We start from the raw sequence: 27,194 nt of genomic DNA on the forward strand, positions 1-27,194 counted from the left end.
CGTCCATCAGACTAGCTCCAACCCCCCGACTGGCACAACCCCACCGCAGGACTCCGTTTCCCTTGCTTCAGGGAGCCCGCCGCCCAGGCTGCCAGGGTGCACATCCGAGTCCCCCTCGGAATGCAAGGGGGGCCCACACCGACTGCACGCTCCAAACTCGGAGCCCGCGACCAGGCTGAAATGCAGACCGGCCACGACCGTGACCTCCCCTCCCTGGTGGCCCCAAAGCAACACACATAAATGCAGCATGAACCCGAAAGCTGCCCTCCGCTCTACGCCCCCTCTTGTCCCCAGCGGGTGCTCAAGGCAGAGGTCAAGGGAGCAGGGTCGGGGCGCCTGGGTGGCTCAGTGGGTTAAAGAAGGGAGCAGGGTCTCTACAGCTTTCCTCCAGGGAGCCGGCTTTCCTACAGTGCGGTCCCCAGCCTGGCCACTCTCCAGTCAGTCCTTCGGACCACCCACTGAATCCACCCCAGGGCCCACCCTGATCAAGGCCGGGCCCACCCTCTGTGGCCACAACAGACCCGACGTCCGCCCCCACCCCCTCACCCCTCCGTTGCCTCCAGTCCGCCAACCCTGAAGAAGGAACGCTCCATCCACGCACGCTGGGGTGAGCCCCATCCCAAGGATAGCTCGGGTCCCTCCTGAGCCAAATGGGACTCCGAAGTCCCCTTCTGTCCTCCCAATTCCCGAATCCAGGAGGGCAGAGCCCCACCCCGCAGAGTCAGGCGGAGACCAAGGGGGAGAGAGACATGCGAGGCTTACCCTGGAAAGAGCAGAGCCAGCTCCCCATGGAGAAGCCCTGCTCCAGCTCTAGTATGGGCCGGCCGGCAGGCAGGCGCTAGCAGATGGGCCCCTGCCCCCCACCCCGGATCGATACTGGGCGACGTCAGGAACATTAGGAGGCCGCCCTGCCCCCCACCTGCTCTGCAGCCCAGCCACAGAAATGCTCAGCTTGGCTTTCCCCATCCTGATGCCATTAAAAAGTTTAGGATGTGGTTAGGGGAGGAGGGCCGGAGAAGTTGACCTTGAAGGGGGCTGGGTGCTGCCTGGGGTTGGCAGGCTGTACAGGCGCAGAGGCTACAAGTCTGTCCCGGCTCTGCCCACATGCGCGGCAGCGGGGCTGAGTCCCCGAAAATGGGGATGCTGCTGGCCACCCTCCCAGGGAGCGGGGTACCACGGCGAAGGCCTTCCTCCGGGGCTGGAGTGGGGCAGGGCCAGGGTCTAAGACGGGGGCGGCTGCAAGCTCTGTGGGCTCCACCTGGGCCACGTCAGGCTGGTCCCCGGGTCTGCAGTGCCCACGGGGTACGGGGGGCATCTGAGCCCCAGTTCCGTAGCCAGAACGGAGAAGCTCTGGGACCGGCCCCGTGCAGGCCCTCTGGGCGGGGACCCTGGTATGGGCGGTGGACCCTGCCCCGCGTGGCCTGCTCCCCGCCGGAGGGGGAGCTCCCTGCCTGCTCTTCCTTCATCTCCGCGTCCTGGGCCCCAGCCGGAGGAAAGGCCCCAGGCAATGTGAGGGACACTGCTGACCAGCCTAACAGAGCCGGTCACTCGTCCCACCTGCCCAGGACAGGGCTGAACAGGGGGTCCCAGCCACCCCCTGCAGCCGGGGGGTGGGTGCCCACGGCCTGAGCCGGACCCTCCTCCCCAGCCCCACCACTCCCCGGCCCTATTGCTCTGGGCAACTCCGATGACAGCCCGAGCCTCAGTTTCATCAGCTTGAAAATGGAAAGAACAGCTCTCTCCCGAAGTGGGACACCTCTGGGGGGGGACCAGTGCCGGGGAGGAGAGGAGAGCCCCCCCCAGGCCCCCCGCGCGAGGACCCACCTGCCCTGGGGGAGGGGCAGAGGGAGCGCAGCAGTGGCCTGTGTCTGTCCCTAGGCCTGGCAGCTCTGAGCCCTCCCCAGATCACCCATGCTCGTCGGGGCCAGGAGGGACCCCTACCACCGGGCCTGGCCTGCCTCCCCCTGAGGCCCAGCAGCAGACCCCAGGCAAGGGCTGAGGGCTCCTGGCCACGGCCTGCCGCTGTCCCCACCTGCCACCGTCACAGGGCAGCGGCAGACCCTGCCGACCCCTCCAGAGGGCTCTGGCCTCAAAGGGAGAGGTATAGTCCGGCGGCAATCCTGGCCGCTTCCTGGAAGCAGGGACCCCCATCTCTTCCCTCAGGCCCAGGCTGGATTCCAAAGCCCCGGGCGCCCCCAATCCTGCGCCGGCTCCCAGCTTCCCCCTGGGGCTCTGGCACCTGCCTGGACCCACTCCCAACACTCCCCCTTGGCCGCTCGAGCTGCGCAAGACTCGGGCCCTTTGCAGTCATTGTCCTCTCTGCCCCGATGCTCTTCCCGGCTCGGCGGGGCTGGCCTGGCCGCTGCTTGTCTGTCACTCAGGTCTGCGTACCAATGGCACCTCCTAAGCAAGGCCCTCCCTGACAGCCTGATCTGAAACAGCTTCCGGGGGCGGGGGTGGGGGGGCTCCATCCTGCCTGGCTGGGCTGCCCCCCACCTCACGAGCCTCAGCACACTGGTGGGCCCCAGACCGCCCTCCTGCGCTCCCCCTGCTCTGATCACCTCTGGGCCTCCTCCCAGTAGAACGATCCCCTCCAACGGCCCCTTGTTCCAGCCACTTCCTGTATGTCCCAGCTCTGGGGACTGACGCAGCCCCCCCTCCGTCCCCACAGAGTGGGGGGCAGGGGCATCGGTCCAGGCCCGGCCCTCGGCCAGACCCTCTGCCCGGAGGCTGAGCTCATACTTTGGGAGAGATTCCCAGAGCGGGGCCAGTTTATTGCCGCCGCTCCCCCGCCCCGCCCCCGGGCTCCAGCCTCCAGACCCCCTCTGGGGCCCCAGTGCCCCTCACAGGGTCCCGGCCTCCTACAGGGGTGGGCACGTCCCGCACCTGGGACAGCAGACAGCCAGGCCCGCAGGGTGCGTGAGGGAGGCAGAGGAGCCAGCAGGGGAGAGGGGGTGACCCTGACCTTCTCTGGGGCTTCCACCCGCCCCCCCCCCCCCCCCCGCTCCTGAGACTGGTTCTGAGACCCGGAGGCGAGCAGGGACAAAAGCAGCTGTGGGCCTCAGAAATCTTCCTGACCCCTCTGGCCAGGCCGGTTGCTCCCGGCTCTCTGCTCCCTCTCCGCCGCCTGCAAGTCTTGCCAGGACCTGCCCAGGCGGAGGGAGGGGGACACGGAGCCCAGCTGCGGCCGCTGCCGCCTGCGTGCCCAGCAGCAGGCACGGGGGTGTGCCTCTGTCATCAATCGGGCATTCACAGCGTGGTACCTCCTCTCTCTGGAACCATCCTGGGGGGCGGGGCGCCCCGGCAGAGCCAGACCACCCAGCCCCCACCCTCATGGGCTCTGCCCTGCACTGTGTGACCAGGAAGCAAGCAGCAGGCCACACTGGACAGCAAAGAAGCAAAGACACGGCAGCGGCTCAGGGGGGCACCTCCTACAGAAGGCAGTAAGACAGGGACACGGAGATCGGGGCACGGCCCATAATGGAGCTGCTTCCAGCTCCCGAGAAAAGACCCCAAGGAGCTCTAACGGTGGCCTTAAGAAGGGAAGGGTAGCGGCTGCTTCTTTTATTACTTGCAAATTGTTCTGCACTGGGGCTGCGGAGGGATGGGGGGGGGTGAGGCGTCCTTCCGGGGTTTGGTACCTGCAGGCACTCAGAGAGGTTAAGTCCCTCTTCCAGGGTCACAGAGCAGGGGCAGTTAGAAGGGGCATGAAGGGTTGGACCAGAGCCAGAATTCAGGCCCCTCTAGAGTGAGGGCCAAACCCAGAAGGTGCTGCGAGCTCCCTCCAGGAGGCAAGAGGGTCAGGTCGGGCTGGTGACCTTCTCCCAGAGTGGCCGCACGACCCCCACCTGGGCCAAGCTCAGCAGGCTTAGTGCCTTTGCCACTTCCTCCACGGTCCTCCCCTCCCCCCCCCACATTCCCTCCATCCTGAAGGCGGAGCTCGTTCCGCTTCCTCTGGGAAGCCTTCCCTGATAGCCCGCTCCTGGTCTCAGCCTCTGACCGCCCCTCACCCCGGCAGCGAGTGCAGGCCTCCTGACCTGGGGGGAGCACACGCCTCCTCACTCGGTCCTCCCCCAGCTGCTAACCCCACAACCCGCTCTCCACAGCAGCGGTCTCCCGCCACCGCCCTGCCGCCAGCAGTCTCCCAGAGCTCCGGTCACCCCGGACACCAGCCCGAACCGCTGCCCTTCATGACCTGCCTCGGCCACCTCCCCCAACCTCATCTCAGTCTTCTCTACCCAGACTGGTCTTTCTTCTTTCCTTCTCTCACAAACCAGGTCCGTTCCTGCCCCAGGGCCTTTGCATCGCTGCCTTCAGTCCACATGGAACATCGTTTCCCCTTTGTTTAACCTCTCTGGCCTCTTCCCATGGTTCACTAACCTCTCTCATGAGTAAAGAAGGATTAGCCACGTTGGAAAGGAAGCCGGGCCTCCAATGGAGCCGCTCTGGACAGGCCTGTCTGCACAAGTCTGCCCAGCGACCGCACCACACAGCTTCCTTAACCTACACCCCCCCCCCCTCCCCGGCTCTCTGGCTGTGGCGGGGCCCTGCTTCTGCCGGCTGTCCGGCTGTCCGTACCTTTGGCTCAGCCTTTCCTTGACTCCACCCAGGGTCCAGATTACCTAATCTGGCCCCTGGCTACTTTTCTGTGTTTCCAAACTTCTGTACCCATCAGTGTCTTAACCCTGGACAGCGTCTTGCCTGCTTATCATCATAAAAACCAGGATTTGTGCCGAAGACATTCATCACAGCGTCATTTATCAAAGTGGAAGAATAGGAACCAGTCACCCCCAATCAGTTAAGAACCTGTTCCCAGTCCTTGTGTTATCATATCCCTTTCGATTTGAAACTCTCCGATGGTTTCCCAGTGTTATTCCAACAGAAGTGAAATGCCCTGGACAGCCCCCAGCGGTCCCCACCACGGCCCACCCTGTCTTACCAGCACACTTGTCACTGGCACACACCAGCCACACTCTTTCCCTTCCTTACATTTGCCAAGTGCTCTCCTGCCACGGGGCCTTTGCAAGAGCTGTTCTCTCGGCCTGGAACACTGTCCCCTCCTCAAGTAATAAACTGTCACCCTCCGGACCTCAGCTCACCTGTCCCCTCCTGGGGGCTGACCTCCCAGACCCGGTCAGGCCCCAGCTCTAAGATCTCACCCCCACCCCCCCACCCCACCCCTCCCCACCCCCGCCCGACCAGACCAGCAGCCCCGAGGGAGGGCTGGGCCCACATCCGGTTTTGCTCAGCGCGAAAGCTCTGGGGGTTTGAGACTGTGTCAATAAAGCAGGCCTTTGATTTAGAGTCGTTGGACGGACCGGATATCTTACATCCATTAAAAATGACGTGGAAAAATCCACTCGAATCATATTAGAGGGAGAAAAACCAGATTTTCAAGTCGTAGATGCAGCACAATTGCAAGTAGGTAGGAAAAAAAAAAGACAGTAGAAGGATAGAAACCAAAATAACGGGTACCTCTAGGGGGCTTAGATTATAGACAACGTCACCTCTGCATCAATCTTCCGAAACATTCCACCGTGGGCTCCCCAACAGCTGTCCCCACCCCCTGCCCGGGGACTAGGACAATCCCAGACCCTGGAGGGAACACTTCGGGGCAGGGAGGCCGCTGGAGGCTGGAGTCTGAATTCCAGCTCAGTGACCTTGGGCGCAGGGCCATGCCCGCCCGGATCCCCACTTTCTCGCCCCCAAGCGGAGTCCGCAGTAAGACCTGCCCCGCAAGGAGGGGGAGTGTGAGAAGAAACGACACATATAAGGCTAGTTAATTAGGAAAGGGATTACAGCCAGACAGAAGGAAGAACTTCCGTGTGCTGCCAGCCCCCAGGCTGCTCTTGGAGGGGCTCTCCTGGAAGGGGCACTCCCCACACCCAGCCCCGCATCCACCACCTTCGACCCCAGCCCCGCACCCACCACCTTCGGCCTCGCGCACCTTCCTTGGAGCTGGTGGCCGCCGCCGCTGCAGACACGGAGGCTGACCCAGTGGACGTCCGGCCCACGGGGCTCGAATGCTTCCCCCCACGGCCGGGGGGCTTCAGGCCGCTGGGCTTCTGCATGGTGGTGCCAGTCGTTGCGTGGAGGGTCCGTGCGGGTCACGTTCTCTCCGCCATCGCCCTCACCTGCGGGCAGACGGGAGCCGTCACCTCATCGTGTCTCCACTGGTCAGGGCCCCCCACGTGTAACACAGCAGGATTCCTGCACCCCCTACCCCATGGGGTTGGGACCACCACAGCCCTCTTTCCTAGCTAGGGAAACCGAGGCACAGGGCAGTGGCAGGAAGTGTGGGTCCCCTGTGGTCACAGTGTGGCCTGGTCTGCTGGACCCCGAGGTCAGGCGTGCTGTCCCTGCCCACCTCCAGGGCCTGTGAGGTGAGAGCAGGAGCAGGCTAATTTGGGGGGTCTGCCGGGATAGCTGCACTGGCCCCAGCAGCAGCCCTCCACCAGGACCCTGCAGGTCAGCGCAGCCACCAGCGGCCGAGGGGGCCTCCCCCCGAGCACAGGCTGGTATGACGTCCGACACGCGTGGGCAGCCTGGGGCAGACAAGACAGGCCTACCATCCCCCGGCCCTCTCCTCCACTGCCCTGGCACACACCCTCTCTTGCACCAGAGGTTCACGGAAGGCTTGCCAGGGGCCAGACCCAGCCCTGCCCCAGGGCTGCAGGCCTCTGTCTGGCGAGGACATTGTCCAGCGGGGAAAGGGAACACAGAGCTCCAGCAGATGGGCAGAGGACGCTGGCAAAGGCATCACCCCCCCACCCCGGGACCTCGGGAACGGGGGAAATCTGTGCTTTCTGGGTGCTCGGCCCATGACCCAGGCCTGCCCAGAGCCCCCAGGGTTAGTTAAGGAAAGATCATATGACCCAAAGAGCTCCAGGGCCTGGACTCTGGTTGGTACCTTCAGGAAAGGTTATTTCCTTTCTCTGGGCTGCCTGGGTGTGGGCTGGATGCCGAGCTGGATACAGGGCGATCCCAGTTACCGCATGGAGGAGGCTGCCAGGGAATGAGGCCAACCTGGAGCAGGCGGAGCTGAGTTGCTGGATTTGGATGGAGGGCCTGGATCCAACCGAGCCTGAAGTTGGTCCCTTGAGCTCCTCACTTACACCCGTCAACACAACCTCACACAAGGACAAGTTTCTCTTTTTGCCTACACCTACTGGAGGGGCCCTGTCGCTTGCAACCCAGAAAGTTGTGACTAATACAGAAGCCCACCCACAAGGCTCACGGCAGGGGTCTGCCAAGCGCCCTCCGAATGGCGGTCAGGTGAGCAAGCTGACCCGGCGACTCCATGTTAGTTAGCACAGCCAATGGGACCAACTGGGCTGCCGGCCCTGAGAGCAGAGACAGCTAACCCCCAAGGCACATGGGGAGATGCATAAACACCCAGGTGAGCCAACAGGGACATAGGACATGGTTGCCAGCCTTGGCCTGGTCCTAGAGCCTTCCAAACCCAACATCTCACTCCTCCGATGGACAACTCTGACGCCCCCGGAATTCTGAGACCGGGAGTCGCTCCATCGGCAGGTAGATGAGGGGCTCCCTGTCCCCCAGAAACTGGCCCTCCAGCGAGCTCACTCCCCAGGGAAGTGACTGTGGTTGCAGACATCACTCTCTGGTTTGGTTAGGACTTGCTGGCCTCCCCTCATAAGCCCAAAAGACTTGCTGAGCCAGCAGTGGGCAAGAGAGCTTGCGAATTCCCCTCCCCAAGGGCTAAATGGCTTCCTGCCCCAGCAGCTTAGCAGAGGGGCCCTCGGACCCAGGAAATCCTAATGCAAGGAGCCCTTTCCCCATGCCTTTTGGGGTCCCTCTCTGCCTAAACCACCCCCAGGGAAAAACATTACAAATCATACACCTATTAAAAGACTTATATCCAGAACACATAAAGAACTCTAATCACGGGGCACCTGGGGGGCTCAGTTGGTTAACTGTCTGCCTTCAGCTCAGGTCATGATCCCAGGGTCCTGGGATCAAATCCCGCGGGGGGGGGGGGAGGGGTCCCTGCTCAGTGGGGAGCCTGCTTCCCCCTCTGCCCCTTCTCCCACTCACGGTCTCCATCTCTCCCTCTCTCAAATATACAGTCTTTAAAAAAAAGCTGGGGCACCTGGGTGGCTCAGTGGGTTAAGCCTCTGCCTTCAGCTCAGGGTCCTGGGATCGAGCCCGGCATTGGGCTCTCTGCTCGTCAGGGAGCCTGCTTCCTCCTCTCTCTCTGCCTGCCTCTCTGCCTACTTGTGAGCTCTTTCTCTATCAAATAAATAAAATCTTAAAAAAAAAAAAAAAAAAAAACAACGTTACACTAACTGCAAGAAAGCAAACACGAAAGACTCCATACTGCATGACTCTTATTTATAGGAAATCTCAAAACTACGCAAAAAGAATGCAGTCGGGGGTTGCCTGGGGGTGGGGGCTGGGACTGACCAGAAACAGGCATGAGAGAACTTTCCAGAAGGCAGAAGTGTTCCCAAATCGAACTGTAATGGCCCCACAACTGACATCTATACTGGATATCAAATGTGTCACCACGCCGTATTTAAAAGGGGTGAATTTCATGGTCTGTAAGCTAAATCCTAACTTCTGAAGATCACATAAAAAACAAAGCCCTCGAAGGCTCTCCGTAGAAGTCAGTTGCCGGCCTTCAAGGCCCCCTCATCTTACCCTGCAGCCCTGTGGCCCGCCCCACACACCAGGCACTGGAACAGCGACCCTAGCATCAGAGTCTCCCCAGCCAGCACTGCCACGGGCGGCCCGGAATTCCCTCACTGCTCACCTGACAAGCCCCGTCTGCCAGACCCCACCGCTGCCTCTGCTCCTGCCTGCTTCACTCTTCCGACCACCTACATGATAACCCAGCCCCGCGCCTCCTCCTCCATGAAGTCTTCCCAGACCTCTGGCCCACAGAGACCTCAGGCTGGCACGCTTAGCCGAGGAGAGATGATACTGTTCTCATTTATCATCTCGCCTCCCGGGAGCCCGCGGGCAACCCCAGCCGGGGCCCCAGCTTCTCTGAGAACCCAGCCCAGCACAGGACCTGGCCCAGAGCCCGAGATCCGGAAACCCCGTGTGAGGGCACACCTGCCATTGCCCAGAGGACAAAGGCCTCCAAAGCCGCAAATCTCGAGGACACTCCTCCCTGGGGAGGACTCCGGAGTTGCCCTGCTCCCTCCCGGACCCCGAAGAGCCCAGCGGCCTCCAGGATGAGGGCCTCCGCCAGGCCTTGCAGGAATGGGGCCTTGCTCACCCTCCTGAGCCCTGAGGAGCCAGGAGCTGTCTCAGGAGGAGCATGGAAAGCCCAGGAAGGCGCAGGGACTCACCCAACCTCACAGGCTGCTTGCTCAGCCGCTGTGCTGGGCCCAGCCCCGGGCCCGGCCCTCCCCTGCCTCCCTAGGCTGGACTAACATTTGCGAGACCCCTGGCCTCTGCGGGGAGCGCCCGCGTGCCTCGCTGACAAAGGAGACCGGAGGAGCCGGTGCACTCACTCTGGACTCCGGCCCACGGCCACTGCGGGGTGGGGAGGGCTGGGCAGGAGAGGCCAGCGGCCACCCCCACTCCCAGGGTCTCCGAAGGGGGCGGGGAGCTGAGCGAAGGGGAGAGGGGAGGAGAGAAGAAATGGTGAACAGGGAAAGGGGGAGGAGACCTGGGGCCAATCACCCCCTGTGACTCAGCCCTGCTCATGGGACAGAGGAAGGAACGGGTTTCCTGGGAAAAGCTGGGATGTGGTGACAAACTGGCCACCGGCCACGCTGGCTGGGGGATGTGGGGGGAGAGCAGGCCCAGGAGACAGGAGGGAGAAGGCTGCAGGCAATGTGGGTCCAAGGTGGCTACGGGTCCGTAGCCCGGTGGGAGCCTGCCGCATCGCCCGTAAGATGGGGTGACAGTGTGGCAGCCCGTGGGGAGCACGGACAGGTGAGTCCACGCACACCCCACGGGCGCCCCTCTGTGCCCACAGACGCCCCCGCGGAAGGGAAGGCCCGGGGGGGGGGTGGCACACGCCGCCTCCCCGGGGGACTCCGGCCAGGAGAGGCAGGCAGGGCGGGGGCGGGGAGGGCGGGGAGGGCAGGCAGCATTCAGACCAACAGGCCCCCTTTGTGCTGCCCTCAACTGCCATTTACCAAAGACAACCCGGGCTGCATTTCAGGGTTTCCATTTCAGCTGCCTGGGGGTGGCAGGCCGCGGGCTCAGCGGGGAATGAGGCCTCTGCCAATCGGAGGCCCAGGGTATGTGGCCCCGACGGAATGGGGGGAAGGTGCCGAGCAGGGCCATGGAGAAAGCCCATCTCCCGGCTGCTGCCAGGGCCCGGGGGTGCGGGAGGAGGGCACAGGGAACCCCACTGCAGAGCCCCGGGCCCCTCTGGCTGGAGGGGGGCGCTCTGGTAAGACCCCGCTGCTGGCTGGAGCCCAGCCTACAAGCCCGGGCTTGCCACCCGCAACATCAGGGGCCCCCCTGGGCTAGTCCTCCTCCTCCCGCCTGGCCTCCGGGGTCAGCAGCCAGAGTGCCCAGGCTCCCCTGTCCTCTCCCAGCCCTGCGGCCACAAGGAGATCCCGTTTCCCACCCAATCAGATGGGCAAGAAGTCAAAACGCCTGGTGACACCCGGAGCCTGTGAGGCTGGGCAGCGGGGGCTGGTGGCCGCGGCGTCCAAACCTGGACCACGGGGCCCGGGAGGCACCAGGAGTTGTGCTGATCGTGGCGTCCACGCGACGGCCGGGGGGGTGCGAGTCTCGGGTAGGAACGGGGCTGGGGCGTGGTAGCCAGGGGCTCCGTTCCTATTTCTAAGATTTTTTCTTAAGTCCTGCAGGACGCATGTGGTGGCGATCAGGTTCTCTTTACTCCTTTTTCTGAGTGCCTGAAGTATTCCTAATTATTTTTTAAAAAACACAGAATTCTACCTCTGACGCTAATGATACACTCTGTGTCCATTAATGAAATTTAAATAAAATAAAATAAAGTTTTCTAAAGCTGTAAAGACAGACACGGGTGGGGGGGAGCAGAGTCCCTCCCCTCCCCGAGCACACCCACCGGAGGAATGGGGGGGCAGGCCCCAAACTGAGCGGACCCCCCACAGGGGCCGACCGCCAGCCCAGGGCTCCCCAACACCCCCACCCGAGCCCAGCAGGCGGGCGCGACCACCACCCCCACGGGCCTGTTCCCACCTGGCGCTCCCTGCCTGTCCCATCCTGCTCGGGAGGGAGGCTCACTTCGTCTGCTCTTGACCCAGGCTGGGGCCTTCCGCCCGGTGCCCTCCCCGCGAGTTCGACCAGCTCGAGGGGACAGTCCAAGCCGGGAGCCTCCCGCCGGGTGCCCAGGATGGCCGGGGAGATGGCACCAGCCTACCCGTGCCTACCTGGGACCTGTGCCCCGTTCCCACACCTGCCCTTCACTCTCACCCGGTCAGCGGAACCCACAGAGCAGGCCCAGGCCGGGCAATCCTGTCACTCATGGGGCCGCAGGCCAATGGCAGGAGTTGGTGGCCCCAAGAAGGACAGGGAGCTAACGGGGCTTGCTTGGGGTCCAGAGTCCCCCTGGGAGTACCAAGGGGCCTGGCAGCCATCCGGAACCAGCCCAGGAAGGGGCTGGCCCGAGCGTCGCAGCAGAGCTTGGGGCCTGAACGCCACCAGCCGACGTGGCTTCAAGAAGAGGCAGGCAGAGGCGGGAAGACGTCGCGGTGGGCCGGCAGCATGGACACGGAGGGCAGGGCACACACAGGCTGAGCAGAGGACAACCCAAGGGCCCCAGCGGACCCCAGCTTCCCTGACACCCGAGGGGCCGAGTCCAGAAAACTGGGGTCCAGTCCCACGCGCTCACCCTGTTCAGGGCTGGGAAGGCCAGTTTGTAGAGTCAGGATCTCGCATCCTGCCCAGGGCCTGGGTGATGGCAGAGCCCCGGGAAAGCCTGGGCTGTCTCGTCTGTCCTACCTGAGCCGGACACACTGCAGATGGGCCATCCTGCCCCAGGCTGGGGGTGGTTCAGGTCCCGTCTCTCAGCGCAGCAAAGGGGATCAGGGCCGTGTCGGTCTGGGGAGGGAAGGAAAGTCAAGGTCAGTACACGTCCCTCGCCTGAGACACACACCCCGAGTCGGCACGCTTACAACCAGGGGACCGCCATGGCTCCAGAACCCGCTCCGGGCCGTGTGGCCACCCACACCCGGTGACGGGACAGCTGCGGCCCTCCTGCCACCGGCCCACGATGCGGGCCCGACCCTGGTTGACTCAAGTTGCCCTCTGACCAACCTTTATTCCCATCTCCCAGAATGGGAAACTGAGGCCCAGGCTGCCAGTCACGGAGCCAGGGACCAGGGCGGTGAGGTTCAAGTGACACCTCCTCTCCAGGGTCAGGATTTGCACCAGATACTAAAAAAACGCTCCCGAGCCCAGTCAGTGAAGGGTCTCCCTCCAGCTCAGGGTGTGATCTCTGAGGGGTGCTGGGACGCAGCCCGGCCTCGGGCTCCCTGCTCAGTGGGGAGTCTGCTTCTCCCTCGCCCTCGCGCATGCCCTGTCCCATTTGTGCACTCTCTCTCTCTCATAAATAAATGAAATCGTTAAAAAAAAATACCCTGGAGCAAAGGACAGTCTTTACAATAAGTGATGCTGGGACAACCAACCGGAGGACCATAGGTTGGTAAAAGATCACGATCCCGTCTACAGCGGGTAGAAGCGACGGCCCCCTCCCGGTGTTCGTGTCCCCATCCCCGAAGCTGTTCCCACGTGAGCGTCCACACAGCAAAGGGGAGTTAACGCTGTAGACAGAGTCAAGGATGCTAGTCGGCTGACCTCCAGACGGGAAGATTATTCTGGATGACCCAGAGGGACCCGAAGTGATCACAAGTGTCCTTCAAAGTTCAAGAGGGAGACAGGAGGGACAGTCAGGGAGAGGGCGGCGCGCCAACGACTCGCTGTGACATGGCTGGCTTTACGACGGAGGAGGGGCCCCAGCCCAAGAATGTGGGCAGCCTCTAGAAGCTGGAAAAGGTCACGAAACAGATCCTTCCCCGAGCCTCTAAAAGGAACACGGCCCTGCCGGGATCCTGGCTTGAGCCTGGAATGATCCAGGTCGGTCTCCTGGCATCCAGGATTGTAAGATAAAATACAGTTTTGGGGCTGGCATGTTCGGGCTCACTTGTCAGAGCAGCAAAAGGAAACGAATACATTGACTTCACGTGGGAGGGACAGTGCGCCTAACCGAGAAAGGCCAAACAATCTAGCTTTTAGCAGAAGACACGAGAGAAGATCTTCATGACACCGAGGTGGGCTAAGGTTGCTTAACCAGGACCCAGGGAGCGCTGGAAAGCAGAGAAAGGATGGACACACGGACACGATTAAGATTAAGAGCTTCTGGGCGCCTGGGTGGCTCAGTGGATTAAGCCGCTGCCTTTGGCTCAGGTCATGATCTCAGGGTCCTGGGATCGAGTCCCACATCGGGCTCTCTGCTCAGCAGGGAGCCTGTTTCCTCCTCTCTCTCTGCCTGCTTCTCTGCCTACTTGGGATCTCTCTCTGTCAAATAAATAAATAAAATCTTAAAAAAAAAAAAAAAGGGGGCGCCTGGGTGGCTCAGTGGGTTAAGCCGCTGCCTTCGGCTCAGGTCATGATCTCAGAGTCCTGGGATCGAGTCCCGCATCGGGCTCTCTGCTCGGCAGAGAGCCTGCTTCCCTCTCTCTCTCTCTCTGGCTGCCTCTCTGTCTACTTGTGATTTCTCTCTGTCAAATTAATAAATAAAATCTTAAAAAAAAAAAAAAAAAAAAAAAAAAAAGATTAAGAGCTTCTGAACGTCAAAGGACAACACGGAGAGACAGAGTGCGTGTCAGGAGTTAACCACGGAATAGGAAGGGTATGTTCGCAATTCCTACGTACCACGAAGGATTCCTACTCAGAACACAGAAAAGCCCAACAAACCAAGATCAGCCAAACACCTGGCCAAGCCCTACACAGAAAGAGGGCATTCCAAACACCAGCAAGCAGGGGCGCCCGGGGGCTCGGTCCGTTAACCTCTGGCTTCGGCTCAAGGTCATGATCCTGGGCTCCTGGATAGAGTCCCCCATCGGGCTCCCTGTTCAGTGGGGATCCTGCTTCTCCCTCTCCCCCTGCCTGTGCTCTCCCTGCCTGTGCTCATTCTCTCTCAAATGAATAAATAAAATCTTTAAAAAATAAGTAAATACAATACAATTCTAACAAACAGTCGCACAAATGCGGGACAACTGATCGGCAGATGCCACAGGGGAACGGGGACATCCCAGTGGGGACGACGGGCAAAACAGTGGAAGGGGATGAAAAGGCACAAACTTGGGGCTCCTGGGTGGCTCAGTGGGTTAAGCCTCTGCCTTGGGCTCAGGTCATGATCTCGGGGTCCTGGGACCGAACCCCACATCGGGCGCTCTGCTCAGTGGGGAGCCTGCTTCCTCCTCTCTCTCTGCCTGCCTCTCTGCCTACTTGTGATCTCTGTCTGTCAAATGAATAAATAAAATCTTTTTTTTTTTTTTTTAAAGATTTTATTTATTTATTTGACAGAGAGAAATCACAAGTAGATGGAGAGGCAGGCAGAGAGAGGGAGGGAAGCAGGCTCTCCGCTGAGCAGAGAGCCCGATGCGGGACTCGATCCCAGGACTCTGAGATCATGACCTGAGCCGAAGGCAGCGGCTTAACCCACTGAGCCACCCAGGCGCCCGAATAAATAAAATCTTTAAAAAAAAAAAAAAAGGCACAAACTTGTAGTTATAAAATAAGTCCGTCCCGGGGACGAAAAGCACAGCACAGGGACCACAGTCAGTGATATCATCAGAACCTCACGTGGCGACAAGACAGGACCACACTTACTATGAAGCGACCCGAACAACGTACAGACTTGTCAAGTCACTGTCATATGCCCCAAACTGATACTGTTATGTGTCAAGTACAATTAAAAATAAAAATACATGGGGCCCCTGGGTGACTCAGTGGGTTGAAGTCTCTGCCTTCGGCTCAGGTCATGATCTCAGGGTCCTGGGATCGAGCCTTGCATCTGGACTCTCTGCTCAGCAGGGAGTCTGCTTCTTTCTCTCTGCCTGCCTCCCTGCCTACTTGTGATCTCTGTCAAATAAATAAAATCTTTTAAAAAATTAAATTGAGGGACGCCTGGGTGGCTCAGTTGGTTAAGCAGCTGCCTTCAGCTCAGGTCATGATCCCAGCGTCCTGGGATTGAGTCCCACATCGGGCTCCTTGCTCCGCAGGGAGCCTGCTTCTCCCTCTGACTCTGCCTGCCTCTCTGTCTGCCTGTGCTCGCTCTCGCTCGCTCTCGCTTGCTCTCTGACAAATAAATAAATAAAATCCTTAAAAAATTAAATTGAATTAAATTAAAAATAAAAGTAAAAATAAAATAAATAAAAAGTGAAAATACAGCGGTGCCAGGGGGGGCTCAGTCAGTTCAAGCATCTGACTCTTTTTTTCTTTTTTTAAAGATTGTATTTATTTATTTGACAGACAGAGGTCACAAGCAGGCAGAGAGGCAGGCAGAGAGAGAGAGGAGGAAGCAGGCTCCCTGCTGAGCAGAGAGTCCGATACGAGACTCGATCCCAGGACCCCAGGATCATGACCTGAGCCGAAGGCAGAGGCTTAACCCACTGAGCCACCCAGTCGCTCCAAGCATCTGACTCTTGATTTCGGCTCAGGTCACGATCTCAGGGTCGTGAGTTTAAGGCCCCGGGCTGAGCCTGGGGCCTACTTAAAAATAAACAGACAAATAAGTAATACAATATAAATATAAATAAGCAAACAAATAAGTAAAAATGAAGATGCCAGAAATCAGGGAAGGGGTCCCCCCTTGGGTCACGGGTACTGACTGTAAGGACAAGCCAAGAGGGGCCCTGGGGAGCCAGCTGGTTCTCGCTCCCGATCTGGGCTCTGTTACACAGGCGTTTCGGTTGGAGAAAATTCAACAAGCACCATGCACACTTTTCTGTACGGATGCTGTATTTCCATAAAAAGGTTTTATGGCAATATGAACATTTTATGGAAATACCTATATGTTTCTAATATATATACACATATTTTTTTGTCTTTCCCTAATACCTAGGCTGGGGGGTGGGCGGCAGCAGAAGCAGAGGAAGCAGGGGTGGTCCCTGCCTCTGGGGTCTCCCCCCCCACCAGCCCAGGAGGTGGTGCCGAACCCTGGGGCCCATGCGAGCTCCTGTGTGCCACCCCCCCACACACAGCGGGACCTGCAAGCTCCCCGCGGGCAGGCCCAAGCCCCACCGAGCTCAAGCACCTAGAGCCTGACACGCAGCAGGGCTGTGCTCGTTGGACGGCCTCCAGCACGCCCACCTTCCTCCCTCAACGAAGCATGCAAGTCAGCACTCCAGCCCCCCCTCCCGAGCCTTCCCCTGCAGGCCAGGGGCAGGTTGGAGGCTGAGACCACGGAGCTGGGCCTGTCCCCTCACAGACACAGCAGGACAGAGTGCAAACTGGGGCCCATGTGGGAGCCTGGAGAAGGGACGAGCCAGCTGGGGGGCCACGGGGCACCATCTATGCACCCAAAGGGCAACCCAGGGCTGTTGGCAGGGGGTGGGGAGCGCTGGGTGGGGAGGGGCAAAAGCTGGTGGCTCCAGGGGTGAGATCCGTCGCTAGCAAGCCCTCACAGTCAGGGTTTCCTTTTAGTGCTTCCAGAAAAGCAACGGCCACCCCCAGCCTCCAAATGCTAGCGGAATGCCGCAGACACCCGCCCACCCACACACAGTGTCACATCGCCGGGGCCTCGCACGCGCCGTTCCCTCTGCCGAGGATGCCCTTCCTCTCCTCGGCTGGTAAACTCCCTCACCTCTGGCTGAAAGTGGCTCCCAGAGGGCCGTCCTCTGCCTCTGTTGCTCAGTGCCGGGCTCGGTACCTAGGACAGCGCCCAGCACACGGCCCTCCGCGGTGAACACAGGCGTGAGGAAGGAAACACGAATGAGCAGAAATGCCCTCCTCGGCCGTCCTCGTCCTGCCCGTGGTCAGCCGGAGGCCCACAGCAGCCCGTCCACGCGCCATCGCTGCGCTCGCTGGCCAGCTTGGAGCCGTCTCCGGGAAAGGAAGAACGTTCCAAAACAACCAGCAGCCGGCGCACAGAGTGGATGCTAACCACACGTGGGTCCGGCGAACAAAGAAGCTGGCAGTGAGCCTCCCATCACTGGAGGGGATCAAGCAGAGACTTGGGTCTGCTCTCAGAGCACGTTTCTGCTCCAGTTGGCACAGCCGCCCTGGGAGGCTCTCCCGAACCCACACAGCGTCGGACCCCGTCAAGAGCAACATTAACCGTTAATGGGCCGTGCTGAGCACCCACAGCCCCCCACGGCGGGTCCACCGTGGAGAAAGGGGACCCCATGTCCACACCACGCCCATCACAGAGAACCTGCTTCTTCACTGCGCTGCACTTAGACCCTGTGTGGCTGTCCTGGGGGTGGGGGCTTCGGGGGGGATAGACCATCCCTTTCCCTGAGCTCCTCCAGCCTCGGGAGCCACGGACCTGCACGGTCTGTTCTGCTCCAGACGCCGGTCCGAGTGCTGGACAAATACCAGCACAGCAGACCTTCGCGGCAGCCCTGTTAGGAGCGCACCCACTTTCCAGGTGGGGAAACTGAGGCCTGGAACGCTCCATCCTTTGCCCACGGTGACAAGGCTGACCGAGCAGGCGTGGAATTTGAACTCAGACCCTCTGGCCGCAGAGCCTGAGCTCTTGGCCGCTTTCCTGACGGACTCTCCTCCAGGCACCCGGGATGAGATTTGGGCAAGAGGTCAGGAGGGCAGCCCGAGGCCACCGTCTGCTACATCCCCGCCCACCGGCCCAGGCCCTGCCTGCCTCTGGCCTCATTTCCTCCCCCCGCCCCCAACAGTCCGTTCTGCCTCCTTGAACTTCTCCTGGCTCCTGGAGGCATCTCACCCCACCGCTCGCCCTGCCCAAATGCCTCTCCCCTCTTCTACCCCTCGACCAACTCCTGGGGCCGACTGGGCACACAACCTGGGTGCCGCATGTCCTGGCCCCATGCCCCCCTCGTGAGACAGGGATTCCTGGGCACAGAGCAGCGTGGCTCCTGGTTCCCGGGCTCTCACCCACACCTGGGACGGGTCAGACCCCGGGGAAGGGCTGGCTGTGCACAAGAGCCCCAGCTCTCAGCTGGGGACAGGGACCCTCCAGGGGCAGCGGCTGCCCCCACTGTCCAACCCTCAGGCTTGGGCGGGACACACAGCAGGCGGGGCTCACGCAAGGCGAGGCGACCATACAGCCCCTCCAAACTCCTGCTCCTTCCTCGGATCTGGCTGCTGGAAAGCTCGGAGTCAAATTACCTCCGGAAGAAGGTCCAGTGGGCCCCCTCCAGCTCCGTTTGATTTTTGATCTTCCTCTTGCTCAACTTTCGCGTGCCTTTTCCACCCCCTTATACGGATCACCTGCCAGCCCTTTCGGGGGTCAAAGAGCGCGCGAGACCCTGGTGAAGGTCCTCCTCTCTCCTTTGCCCTGAGCGCCGTGTGCCCAGCTCAGCCCCTGGTCTGAAAGAGCTGGGTCAACGCACCAACGAGTTTATGCAAGGAACAGCCTACAGCAGAAAGGGAACAGCCTGAGCGGAGTCAGGATACAGGGAGGCAAACCCCCCCCAGACACCAAACGTCACTCCCTCCCTCTCTCGTGGCCGGTCTGGCTTCACGCCCCACTTGGAAGAGTGGTGGGCTGCAGGCGGAGCCCCCCAGCCGGAAAAACAGGGACCCCGGGGGAGCCTCAAATTCCAACCCCTCACGGCAGAGAGGCCGCGAGGACGGGACGTGAACTCGGAGCGGGTGTTTTCCTGGGCGGACAGAGTCCGGGACAGACTCCAGGGACGCCCGAGAGCTGCCCAGAGAGGACGGCACGGCCACGTGGACAAAACCCCACGCCTCGTAATGAAAGCCACCCGACGTGCTCTGCTTCCTACTCGGAAGGGAAACATTTCATTATCATTTTGAATCATTTCCTCTGAAAACATGAGTTTTGTATGACTGTTTCTGCACACACACACACACACACACTGTTCCCCCTGGGGGACAGGGCGGGCTGTGGGGTTGCCGGGGTCCCGGGCTGGCAACCGGGCCTCCGGTCTCCAGGTCCTGAAGGGAGGACCCTCATCGGCTTCTGTGCCACAGCTTGTGGGGCGGCAGGTGCCGTGGCTCACGTCCCCTCTGTCCCTCGCCGTCCCCCGCCATCACTTCCCCCCAACCCAGGTCGGACCGGTGCACTCCAGCTACTCCCAAGAAATCACCCCATCAACTGGCCTGGGTCGGCCTCTCCCATCAGATCCCGAGTACCCAGGGGGGGGGGGCAATGCCCCATTCACCCGTCCTCCCCCAGCACACGCCCCCAGCACACAGCAGGCAACCATCACCCCAAGGCAGGATCCGCAGCCCCCAGCCCCGGAGCCCACCTGGGCTGCCCCCCCCCACCGCCAGCTGAGCGGCAGGGTGGGTCCCCTCACCCAAGCTGGGCCAGTCAGTCTCTCTAGCACCCCCAGAACGAGGGGGGCCCCACAGGAGGTCCTGGGGCCTCAGTGATAGTCACCACTCAGGGCAGCCGGCAACCCAGACAGAGCCAGCCTACAGGGAGGGGGGCAGGGCCAGATGCAGTGGGAGAGGAGGAGAAAATGAAACCCCGTCCAGAAAGCAGCAAGCCAGAGGGGGGCTGCCTGCCAGCATCCCGGGTCCTGGAGGACCCCGGGGCCGCCTGTAACTGTTGGCTCTACCAGTTCCCCTTCTCCCTTAATCTAATTGAAAGGAGTTTCCTGAGCCCTGCAAAAGCAGAGAATCCCGAAAACACGGGTCAGGACTCTCCCCGCCTTGGACTTGGGCAAACTGGGGTGGTGTCCGAGGAAGGCATGGCCCAAACGGAGCCCTGGTGATAATGTACATAGTATGGTAGCCTGTCTCCCCTGGGAAAAAAACAGTTGGTGCTTAATGGATGCACAAAAGGCAACCAGGGAAAGCTCTCTGGGTCCTCATTCCCGCATCTGTGAATACAAGCATTTAGAGAGCTCGGGAAAGGGTTCCTGGCAGAGCGAGGGCTTGGGTATGTGTTGCTGTTGTTTTAAAAACCTACACAAAAGCTGAGTTCTCCCCCCAGGACCTCAGGGCAGGCGCTCAGGTCTGAATGTCTGTGTCCCACCCCCCAGGTTCATATTTGAAACCTAACCCCAACGTGACAGTATGGGGGGGGGGAGCTTTCGGAGGTGACATCTGTCCTGAACGGGATCAGTGCCCTCGTAAAGGGGACCCCAGACAGCTCCCAAGTCCCTTCTGCCAGATGCGACTACAAGAAGTCTGCATGCCTGAAGAGGACCTCCCCCATCGGAGCTGGCACCCCGAGCTTGGACTTCCAGCCTCTAGAACTGTAAGAAATCAATTTCTGTTGGACCTAAGTCACCCAGTCTGTGGTATTTTGTTCCAGGGGCTCCGATGAAGACGGGGTCAGGAGCGCTGTCCCCACTCTGGGCATGGAAGCAGAGGGGGGAGACGTGGCTTCAAGAGGACCGGGGTCAATCTTCAGGGTGGCAGGGTCAGGGAGGGGAGGGCAGGAGGGGAGTGTTTCCCCCACATCACAGATGAGAACAGAGGGAGCAGCCCGGGAAGGAAACTGCGGTGAGCCGGTGAGCCGTGAGCGCCTGAGGGGGTGGATAACAGGCAGGACTGCCCCGCGGGCACAAATAGCAGGGGAGGGGACAAGAGGGACGAGCCACGCAGTTGTGGACAGAGGCTGGACCCAGGGCACTAGCAAAACAAACACTGGGCACCCTCCCCGTCCCTGGACACACACTTTACACACATCCATCCATCAGATTCCCACAGCGACTCTAAAAAGGCAGAGACCCTAAGCACCCTCATTCTAAAGGACAGGGAAACTGAGCCAGAGAAGTAACTTGTCCGAGGTCACACAGCTAATAAATAACAGAGCTGGAACCCAGGCTGCCGGCTTCCCAACTCAACCACCCAAGCAAGCCAGGAGATATTGAAAAGGGCCTGCTGGGTGGCTGAATCCCCCCCAGCTTGGGATTTCAAGCTCGGGGGCAGGATCCCAAACAGCACCAGCCTCCCTCCGCCAGGTCCTCCGCCTTTGAAGCTCTGCTCCATCTCTCTCCCCACCCCAGGAGACCCAGAACCCGTACCCCAACCTTTCTCCCCGGCCAGGCCCTGCAAACACCAGTGCAGCCTGGGGTCACAGTTCATGGAGGGGGGAGCTCGGCGGGGGTGGGGGGAACATCTGCAAAAGTAGGAAGGGGAAAACCATCCCTTCCTTCCGCAGAAGTTCCCCTGCCTTAAACCCCACACCCCAGTCACCTAAGTCCTTTGCCACTCCTCCAACCCAACAGCCACCAGGCCTCCTTTTGGGATTCCAAGCCTCTGGCCCTGCGACTTTGCCTGCCTGAAACCCCCTTTGGCATCCTGGCAGCAAACTGTGGCTCAGGGTTCTACCCAGCTTCCTCCTCCACCCCATCATCCAGGGGTCCCTCCTGTGTCTTCCCAGCTCCCCCACCCAGCCGGCCATCGGTGCTGCTGGGCTGTGCTCCTCTGGGGCAGCGAGGCTGGTTCCAGGGACCTGCCCGCCCCTGGCAGTGCTGGGACAGGTGACAGCAGCCTGATGAATGAAGGACTCATTGTTTACATTACAACTGGTGGGGTGTCTTGCCCCACGTGGCCTTCCCAGCACTCCCCTCCGCTGCCTGCAGCCCTGGGTCAGTGCTACCCCCATGAACCTCCCTTGGGTATCTTACAGGGGTGAGGACATCCCCCCGCCCCAAACTGGACTCCTACTTCTCACCCACATGGGAGCGGCGGGGTATCAAAGGTGGCGGATGCCGGCTGGGTGTGTGACCCTCCCCAAGATGCCCCCCTGCCCATCCTGCCCGGAGTGGGGCTGGGGCCTGGTGACAGCGCCCAGGGGGCACCCGCCCCGCCCAGCCCCCCGCCTGAAGGGCCCAAACGGGCGCGCCCTGGAGGCTAGGGTGAAGCATCTCGGCGGCGAAGGCCCCTCCCTACGGGGAGGGCAGAAAATCTGCTGCCTCACCAGCTCCCAGCGCCAGCCCTGGGGGGGCACCCCTGCGGGAAGCCGCCCTGCCCCAGCCTCCCCCTCACCCCTCCACCCTGCACTTCAACCAAGTTTTGCGAAGGCAACGGGCCGGCCGACCCCAGCCGGCGGGGCGGAGGCTCCGAGCTCCCCCAGAGCCGGAGATCTGGACCAGGGGGCCGCGCGGCCGCGCCCACCCGGCTGGGGCACCCCCGCCCCGCCCCCCACCGTCCGGGAGCCCCGAGAGCCCTGCGGCGTCCGGCCGCCCCGCGCTGCCCTTGAGGCCCGGGCCGGGCACCCCCCCCCGCCCCCCGGCAGCTGTGCGGAACCCGGTCTGCGGGTGCGGGCGCCGAGGGAGCCGGCGCTGCCTCCACGCGCCCACCCGCGACCCAGGGAGCCCCCCAACGCCGGCAGCCGCCCCTCCTCGCCCGCGGGCGACCGGGAAGTTGGGGGTGCGGGGGAGCACCTCCCGCTCACGCCCGCCCGCCGGCCGCCGACCCGCCCGCCCGCCCCACGCCCCGACAATGCCGCCCCGGCCGGGCCGCCGCCGCCCCCCGCACCGCCCGCTCCTTTGTTGCCCGGCGAGCCCCCTCCCCCGGGCCTCCCCCCCGAGCCCCGCGGCTCCTACCTGCGCCCCTCCGGCGGCGGGCTGCACGGCGGGCGCCCCGCGGCCCGGCCTCCTCCGCTCCCGGCCGGGGCGCCGCGGGGGGAAGAGGATGCTGCGGCCCCTCCCCGCGCGCCGCCGCCCGCCGGCCGCAGCCCCTCCCCGCGCCCGGGCTCCGCGCTCGCGCTCCGGGCCCCGGGCCTCGCGCCCGGGCGGCGGCGGGAAGGCGGGAGGCGCGGACCGAGCAGCCCCGGCCGCCGCCTGCGCGCCCCGCGGCCGAGCCGAGCCGAGCCGAGCCGAGCCGAGCGGGAGCGGAGCGAGCGGCCCGGCTCCGGGAGGGAACAAAAGGGGCCGGCGCTGGGGCGGGCGCGGGAGGGCGGGGCCTGGCGCGGCGGGGGTCAGGCGCGCGCTCACGTGGCCTCGCGTTTCTCGGGCCGCCGCGCCGCGCCGCAAGTGGGCGGGCGGGCGGAGAACGCGGCCTCCCCTCCTCCTGCGCCCGCCGCCGTCAGTGTTGGGGCGTCGGGGGTACCCCCACCCCCGCCGCGCCGCGGGCCACCTACAGGCGCGGAAAGAGCCTCCGTCGGCCTCGCTCTGCGCACGGGGATGCCCCAGAGCCCCGGGAGAGGTGGAAACTCGGGATGCTGGGGGCGGCTCCTGGAGTTTCCGGGAAGGCTCCACAGAGGAGGTGACGTTCGGACTGGACAGGAAGGGATGGGGAGGAGATGGGGTAGCCGAGCTGAGACCTGCGGGCCTCTCCGGGCTGTCCTGAGGCCAAAGCGGGTGGGGGGAAATGGCACGGGTGATGAGGTTCCCAACTCGTCTTTGGAAGAAGTGGTACCCAAGATCAGGATGACGGCTGCGCCCTCCTCCCCCGAGCGGGATCGGCCTCCTGTGATATCAGCGGAGTTCACAGCTGCCAGCCCTCTCCACCCCCAGTGCAAATTCACCTCCCTTTCCTTCAAATAGGGGAATGAGGGTGTGCTGGGGGAGGTTGTGGTCTGCGCGGTGACCGTGACACCAAGGAGGACAGGCCCCAGGCAGTCTCGTTCACAGCCCGCAAGGCACCCAGTCCAGTGCCTGGCCAAGGGCGGACACTCAATGACACCAGAGTGAAGGAACTGGCTTCGTCCCCACCACCGTCCCTCCATTGCTCTGGTTCCCATAATCTTCGAGAAGTGAGTTCATCTCTTGAATTCCCCACCTACGGACTGGGGTACTGTTTCAGTTCACTTCTGCTAAGGGGTAAAATGTATGAGGAGGGAGGCTGGACCCCCCGCCAGCCCTGAAGAGGAGGACCCCGCTGGTGGATGGAGCCAGAGCTGGAGACCAAGGGGAGAGGAGGTCCTAGAATGGGCCCAGAGGAGGGCTGTCTGGAGGAGGAGTCAACCTCCTGGGAGGGATGGGGTTCCAGGTGGGAAAGGCTACCTTCAGGAACCCAGAAGTTAAATTGTAGCCAGGTGGCCAGGGGCGTCTGGAAATTAAGAGATAAGACACAAGGCACAGTGCCACGGTGAGAATTCAGCTTCATCCCCTGCCCGCTGACGGGCAGTCCTCTCTCTAGGCCTCAGTTTCCCCATCTACAAAATGGACCTGGTGACAAACCACTTCCTAGGGTTGTTGTCAAGGTCAAGAATCCTAATCTATGTGAAGCACTAAGAGCAGTCAGCACTTAGTACGTGGTTAGCCTTCCACACGCGCGTGAACGTCGGGGCCCCTGGCCGGCGCAGTCTATAAGGCATCGATTCTTGATCTTGGGGTCATGAGTTCAAACCCCACACTGGGCATAAAGTTTACTCTTAAAAAAAAATTTTTTTTTTTTTTTTAAAGAAATGTGAACTTCTTTCAAAAAGAGCCGGGTCATCTGAGGACGTGTTAGGAGCTTGGATCTCCTCCTGTGAGCGTGGGGTTTCGGACAGGGTCTTCTCTAACCATCGGAGCGGAGGACACACAGAGTGAAGGGCAGGCCTCTGTCAGGTTGCTGGCCTCCTAGGTTCTGCCACTGCCCTGCAAAGGCCACAGGGGCTCTGAAGATGGAAAGCGGATGAGAGCCAGTCAGAAGCAGCTCAGAGGGCTACCTGGGTGGGTTGAGGGTTAGACTCTTGGTTTCGGGTCAGGTCAGGGTCTCGGGGGGGGGGGGGTCCCGCATTGGGGGGTCTCTGCTCAGTGGGGAGCTTGCGTCCCCCTCTGTGACTGTTCTGCCTGCTTGTGATCTCTCTCTCTCTCTCTCACTGTCAAATAAAGAAATAAAATCTTTTTAAAAAAAGAGAGAGAGGCAGGGCTCAAAAAATAATAATTAAAATAATAAGAGAGGAGGGTTTTTTCCAGGGTGCAGGGTCTGGCCGGCTGTGATGTACCTGAGCTCACCTGGTCCGGTCCGGTTCCATCCACGCCCCCTCCTGCCTTCCGCCCACCCCTGACCGCCCCCACCAGCAGCGCCCTCCCTTACCGACAGCCCTAACTACTATTCAGCTCAGGCCGGTCCTAGCTTCCCCCTGCCCTGGACTCGGTGGGGCGGAGCCTCAAAGGGGAATCTCACCCCGGCCAGACTCCTTCTAGGTGAGAAAAGAGTTTCTGTCTTGTGGGAGCTGGGATTGGGGTTTTCTGCTTCCAGGACGTCAGGCCTGGGGAGGGGCAGATGGCGGGTCGTGGGGAGGACCAGACCCCTCCCAGCTGCCCTCTTACCCAGCGCTTTTGTCTCCACCAAAAGTGCTGATCTGGACATTTTCTTGCTGACACGGGCCCTGACTGGCAGCCCCTTAGGAAAGGGGGGAGGCGCGCTTTCCATGGGAAAAGCGTGTTGAGAGTCACCGCGGGGCTGGGCAGAGCTCTTGGAGGCCTGGGGAGGTGACAACCACAGGTGAGGCCTGGGGGCTGCCTCTCTGGTTTACTTTTTACTGTGGTCTTTTTTATTTTTTAGGACCAACAGGACATCGGAGTGAAGGAATATTTTGTAAACTTTGAATTACTTTTTACGAGAAATCTGTAATAACATGGGAAGACCGGGGCACCCGGGAGGCTCAGTGGGTTAAGCCTCTGCCTTCGGTGTGGGTCATGATCCTGGGGTCCTGGGATGGAGCCCCGCTTCAGGCTCCCTGCTCATCAGGGAGTCTGCTTCTCCCTCTCCCACTCCTCCTGCTTGTGTTCCCTCTCACTGTGTCTCTGTCAAATAAAACAATAAAATCTTAAAAAAAAAAAAAAAACAAAAACAAAAATCCCCATCACAGATACCTGAAACTAACATAGAACACTGTCATGTTAATTATACTTCAATTTTTAAAATGCACAAGATAGGGGCGCCTGGGTGGCTCAGTGGGTTAAGCCGCTGCCTTCGGCTCAGGTCATGATCTCAGGGTCCTGGGATCAAGCCCCGCATCGGGCTCTCTGCTCAGCGGGGAGCCTGCTTCCCTCTCTCTCTCTCTCTGCCTGCCTCTCTGCCTACTTGTGATCTCTCTCTGTCAAATAAATAAATAAAAATAAAATAAAATGCACAAGATAAAAACTGTGGATATAGTAGATTCCCAACCTTTGAAACGACGGGGTGGGGGGCGGGACTGGGAAGGGTGGACGGCTTTGGGTAGAGGGAATCCTGGCGATTTTTCTCTCCCCTTCTCTGCATCTTTCCACAATCAACGGATCAAGGTACCTGTTACTTAACTCACAGAAGGGTGTTTAACCCAACCCAACCCCCTCCACCTTCTGTTAAGAGGATTGTTCAGATGTTGTGTTTCTGTTCAAAACACACACAAAAAAATGATTGTTTGGATGTAGCCGCGGGCTGGGGCTGGGAGTGACATCACCATGGAGATATCAGGAGAGGCCCTCCCTCTCACGGCCACACCCTTCCTTGCAAACACTTGGACTTTGCCTGCCCTCCGGGATCAGATCAGATCAGAGGATCAGATCGCGGCACCCCCTCCACCACCCACCACCCACCTCCCCGCCCTGGGGCTGATAACACCCCACAGCGTCAGGAGTTCCAGCACTGAAGGAAGGTCTCTGCTACTGGTTCCCTCCGTGGGGGGTTTTCAAGGTCCTGGGGACTTTGTCCGCGTAGCTCCCCAATTTCCTAAGGACAGATGGCGAGCTGAGGCTGACCAAGTGAACTGAAGGCTGGCATTGCCGAGGGCTTGTTAGAGGGCAGGTTTCAAGCTATGGACTGTGTATGGGTTGCAGAGATAAATGAAGACCCCTTAGATGAGAAGCAGAGAGGGTTTATCCAGAGCCGGCGGGCTGTGGAGGGTGGGGGTCAGCCACACGGCTTGTGTTTCGCAGGCTCCAAGCTGGCCAGGGAGCGGGGAGCCTCCGAGTGGGCAAAAGGGAAGGGCTGGGTAGGTCTGGAAGGGAGGCTGTTGGCACAGGGAAGCCGGAGGCAGGATAACTAAAATCAGGGTGTACATCGCCTCTGTGATGGGCCAGGGAACATACTCAGTTATTTTCTTGTCGGTCCTGAGTTGGGAGTAAAGGCAAAAATTTGGGAAGCGGGCAGTTACCGATGGAGTCCTGGCCGCCTGGGGCCGATGGCTATGGGGGTCATCATTTGTTCTCCTGGAGGACAGGCTGCAGACT

General features: G+C 61.0%; 1 protein-coding gene and 1 long non-coding RNA gene across 5 annotated transcripts in view; one reads left to right on the forward strand and one right to left on the reverse strand.

The window, feature by feature from the left end:
* Nucleotides 1-23,292, reverse strand: part of CLIP2 (CAP-Gly domain containing linker protein 2) — a 66,158-nt gene extending 42,866 nt beyond the window's left edge. For 2 of the 4 annotated variants that reach the window (XM_045074947.1, XM_045074945.1), the window contains exons 1-3: nucleotides 22,653-22,919; nucleotides 11,920-12,018; nucleotides 5,948-6,134 (exon numbers count right to left, since the gene is read on the reverse strand). In XM_045074947.1, the coding sequence (XP_044930882.1) occupies nucleotides 5,948-6,071 (124 nt within the window). In that variant the 5' untranslated portion in view covers nucleotides 6,072-6,134; nucleotides 11,920-12,018; nucleotides 22,653-22,919. Of the gene's footprint in view, nucleotides 1-5,947; nucleotides 6,135-11,919; nucleotides 12,019-22,652; nucleotides 22,923-23,188 lie in introns of those variants that run through there. The other 2 variants (XM_045074946.1, XM_045074948.1) reach the window with 2 other exon arrangements.
* Nucleotides 23,190-25,758, forward strand: LOC123390685. The gene is made up of 4 exons (XR_006605227.1): nucleotides 23,190-23,313; nucleotides 24,456-24,707; nucleotides 24,954-25,184; nucleotides 25,546-25,758. It is a non-coding gene; the product is annotated as an uncharacterized LOC123390685 (long non-coding RNA).
* Nucleotides 25,759-27,194: the final 1,436 nt, after the last annotated feature.

The sequence above is a fragment of the Mustela putorius genome, unplaced genomic scaffold, assembly GCF_011764305.1.
Source record: "Mustela putorius furo isolate JIRA1106 unplaced genomic scaffold, ASM1176430v1.1 tig00000139_pilon_pilon_pilon, whole genome shotgun sequence".
In the NCBI taxonomy this organism is placed as follows: domain Eukaryota; kingdom Metazoa; phylum Chordata; class Mammalia; order Carnivora; family Mustelidae; genus Mustela; species Mustela putorius.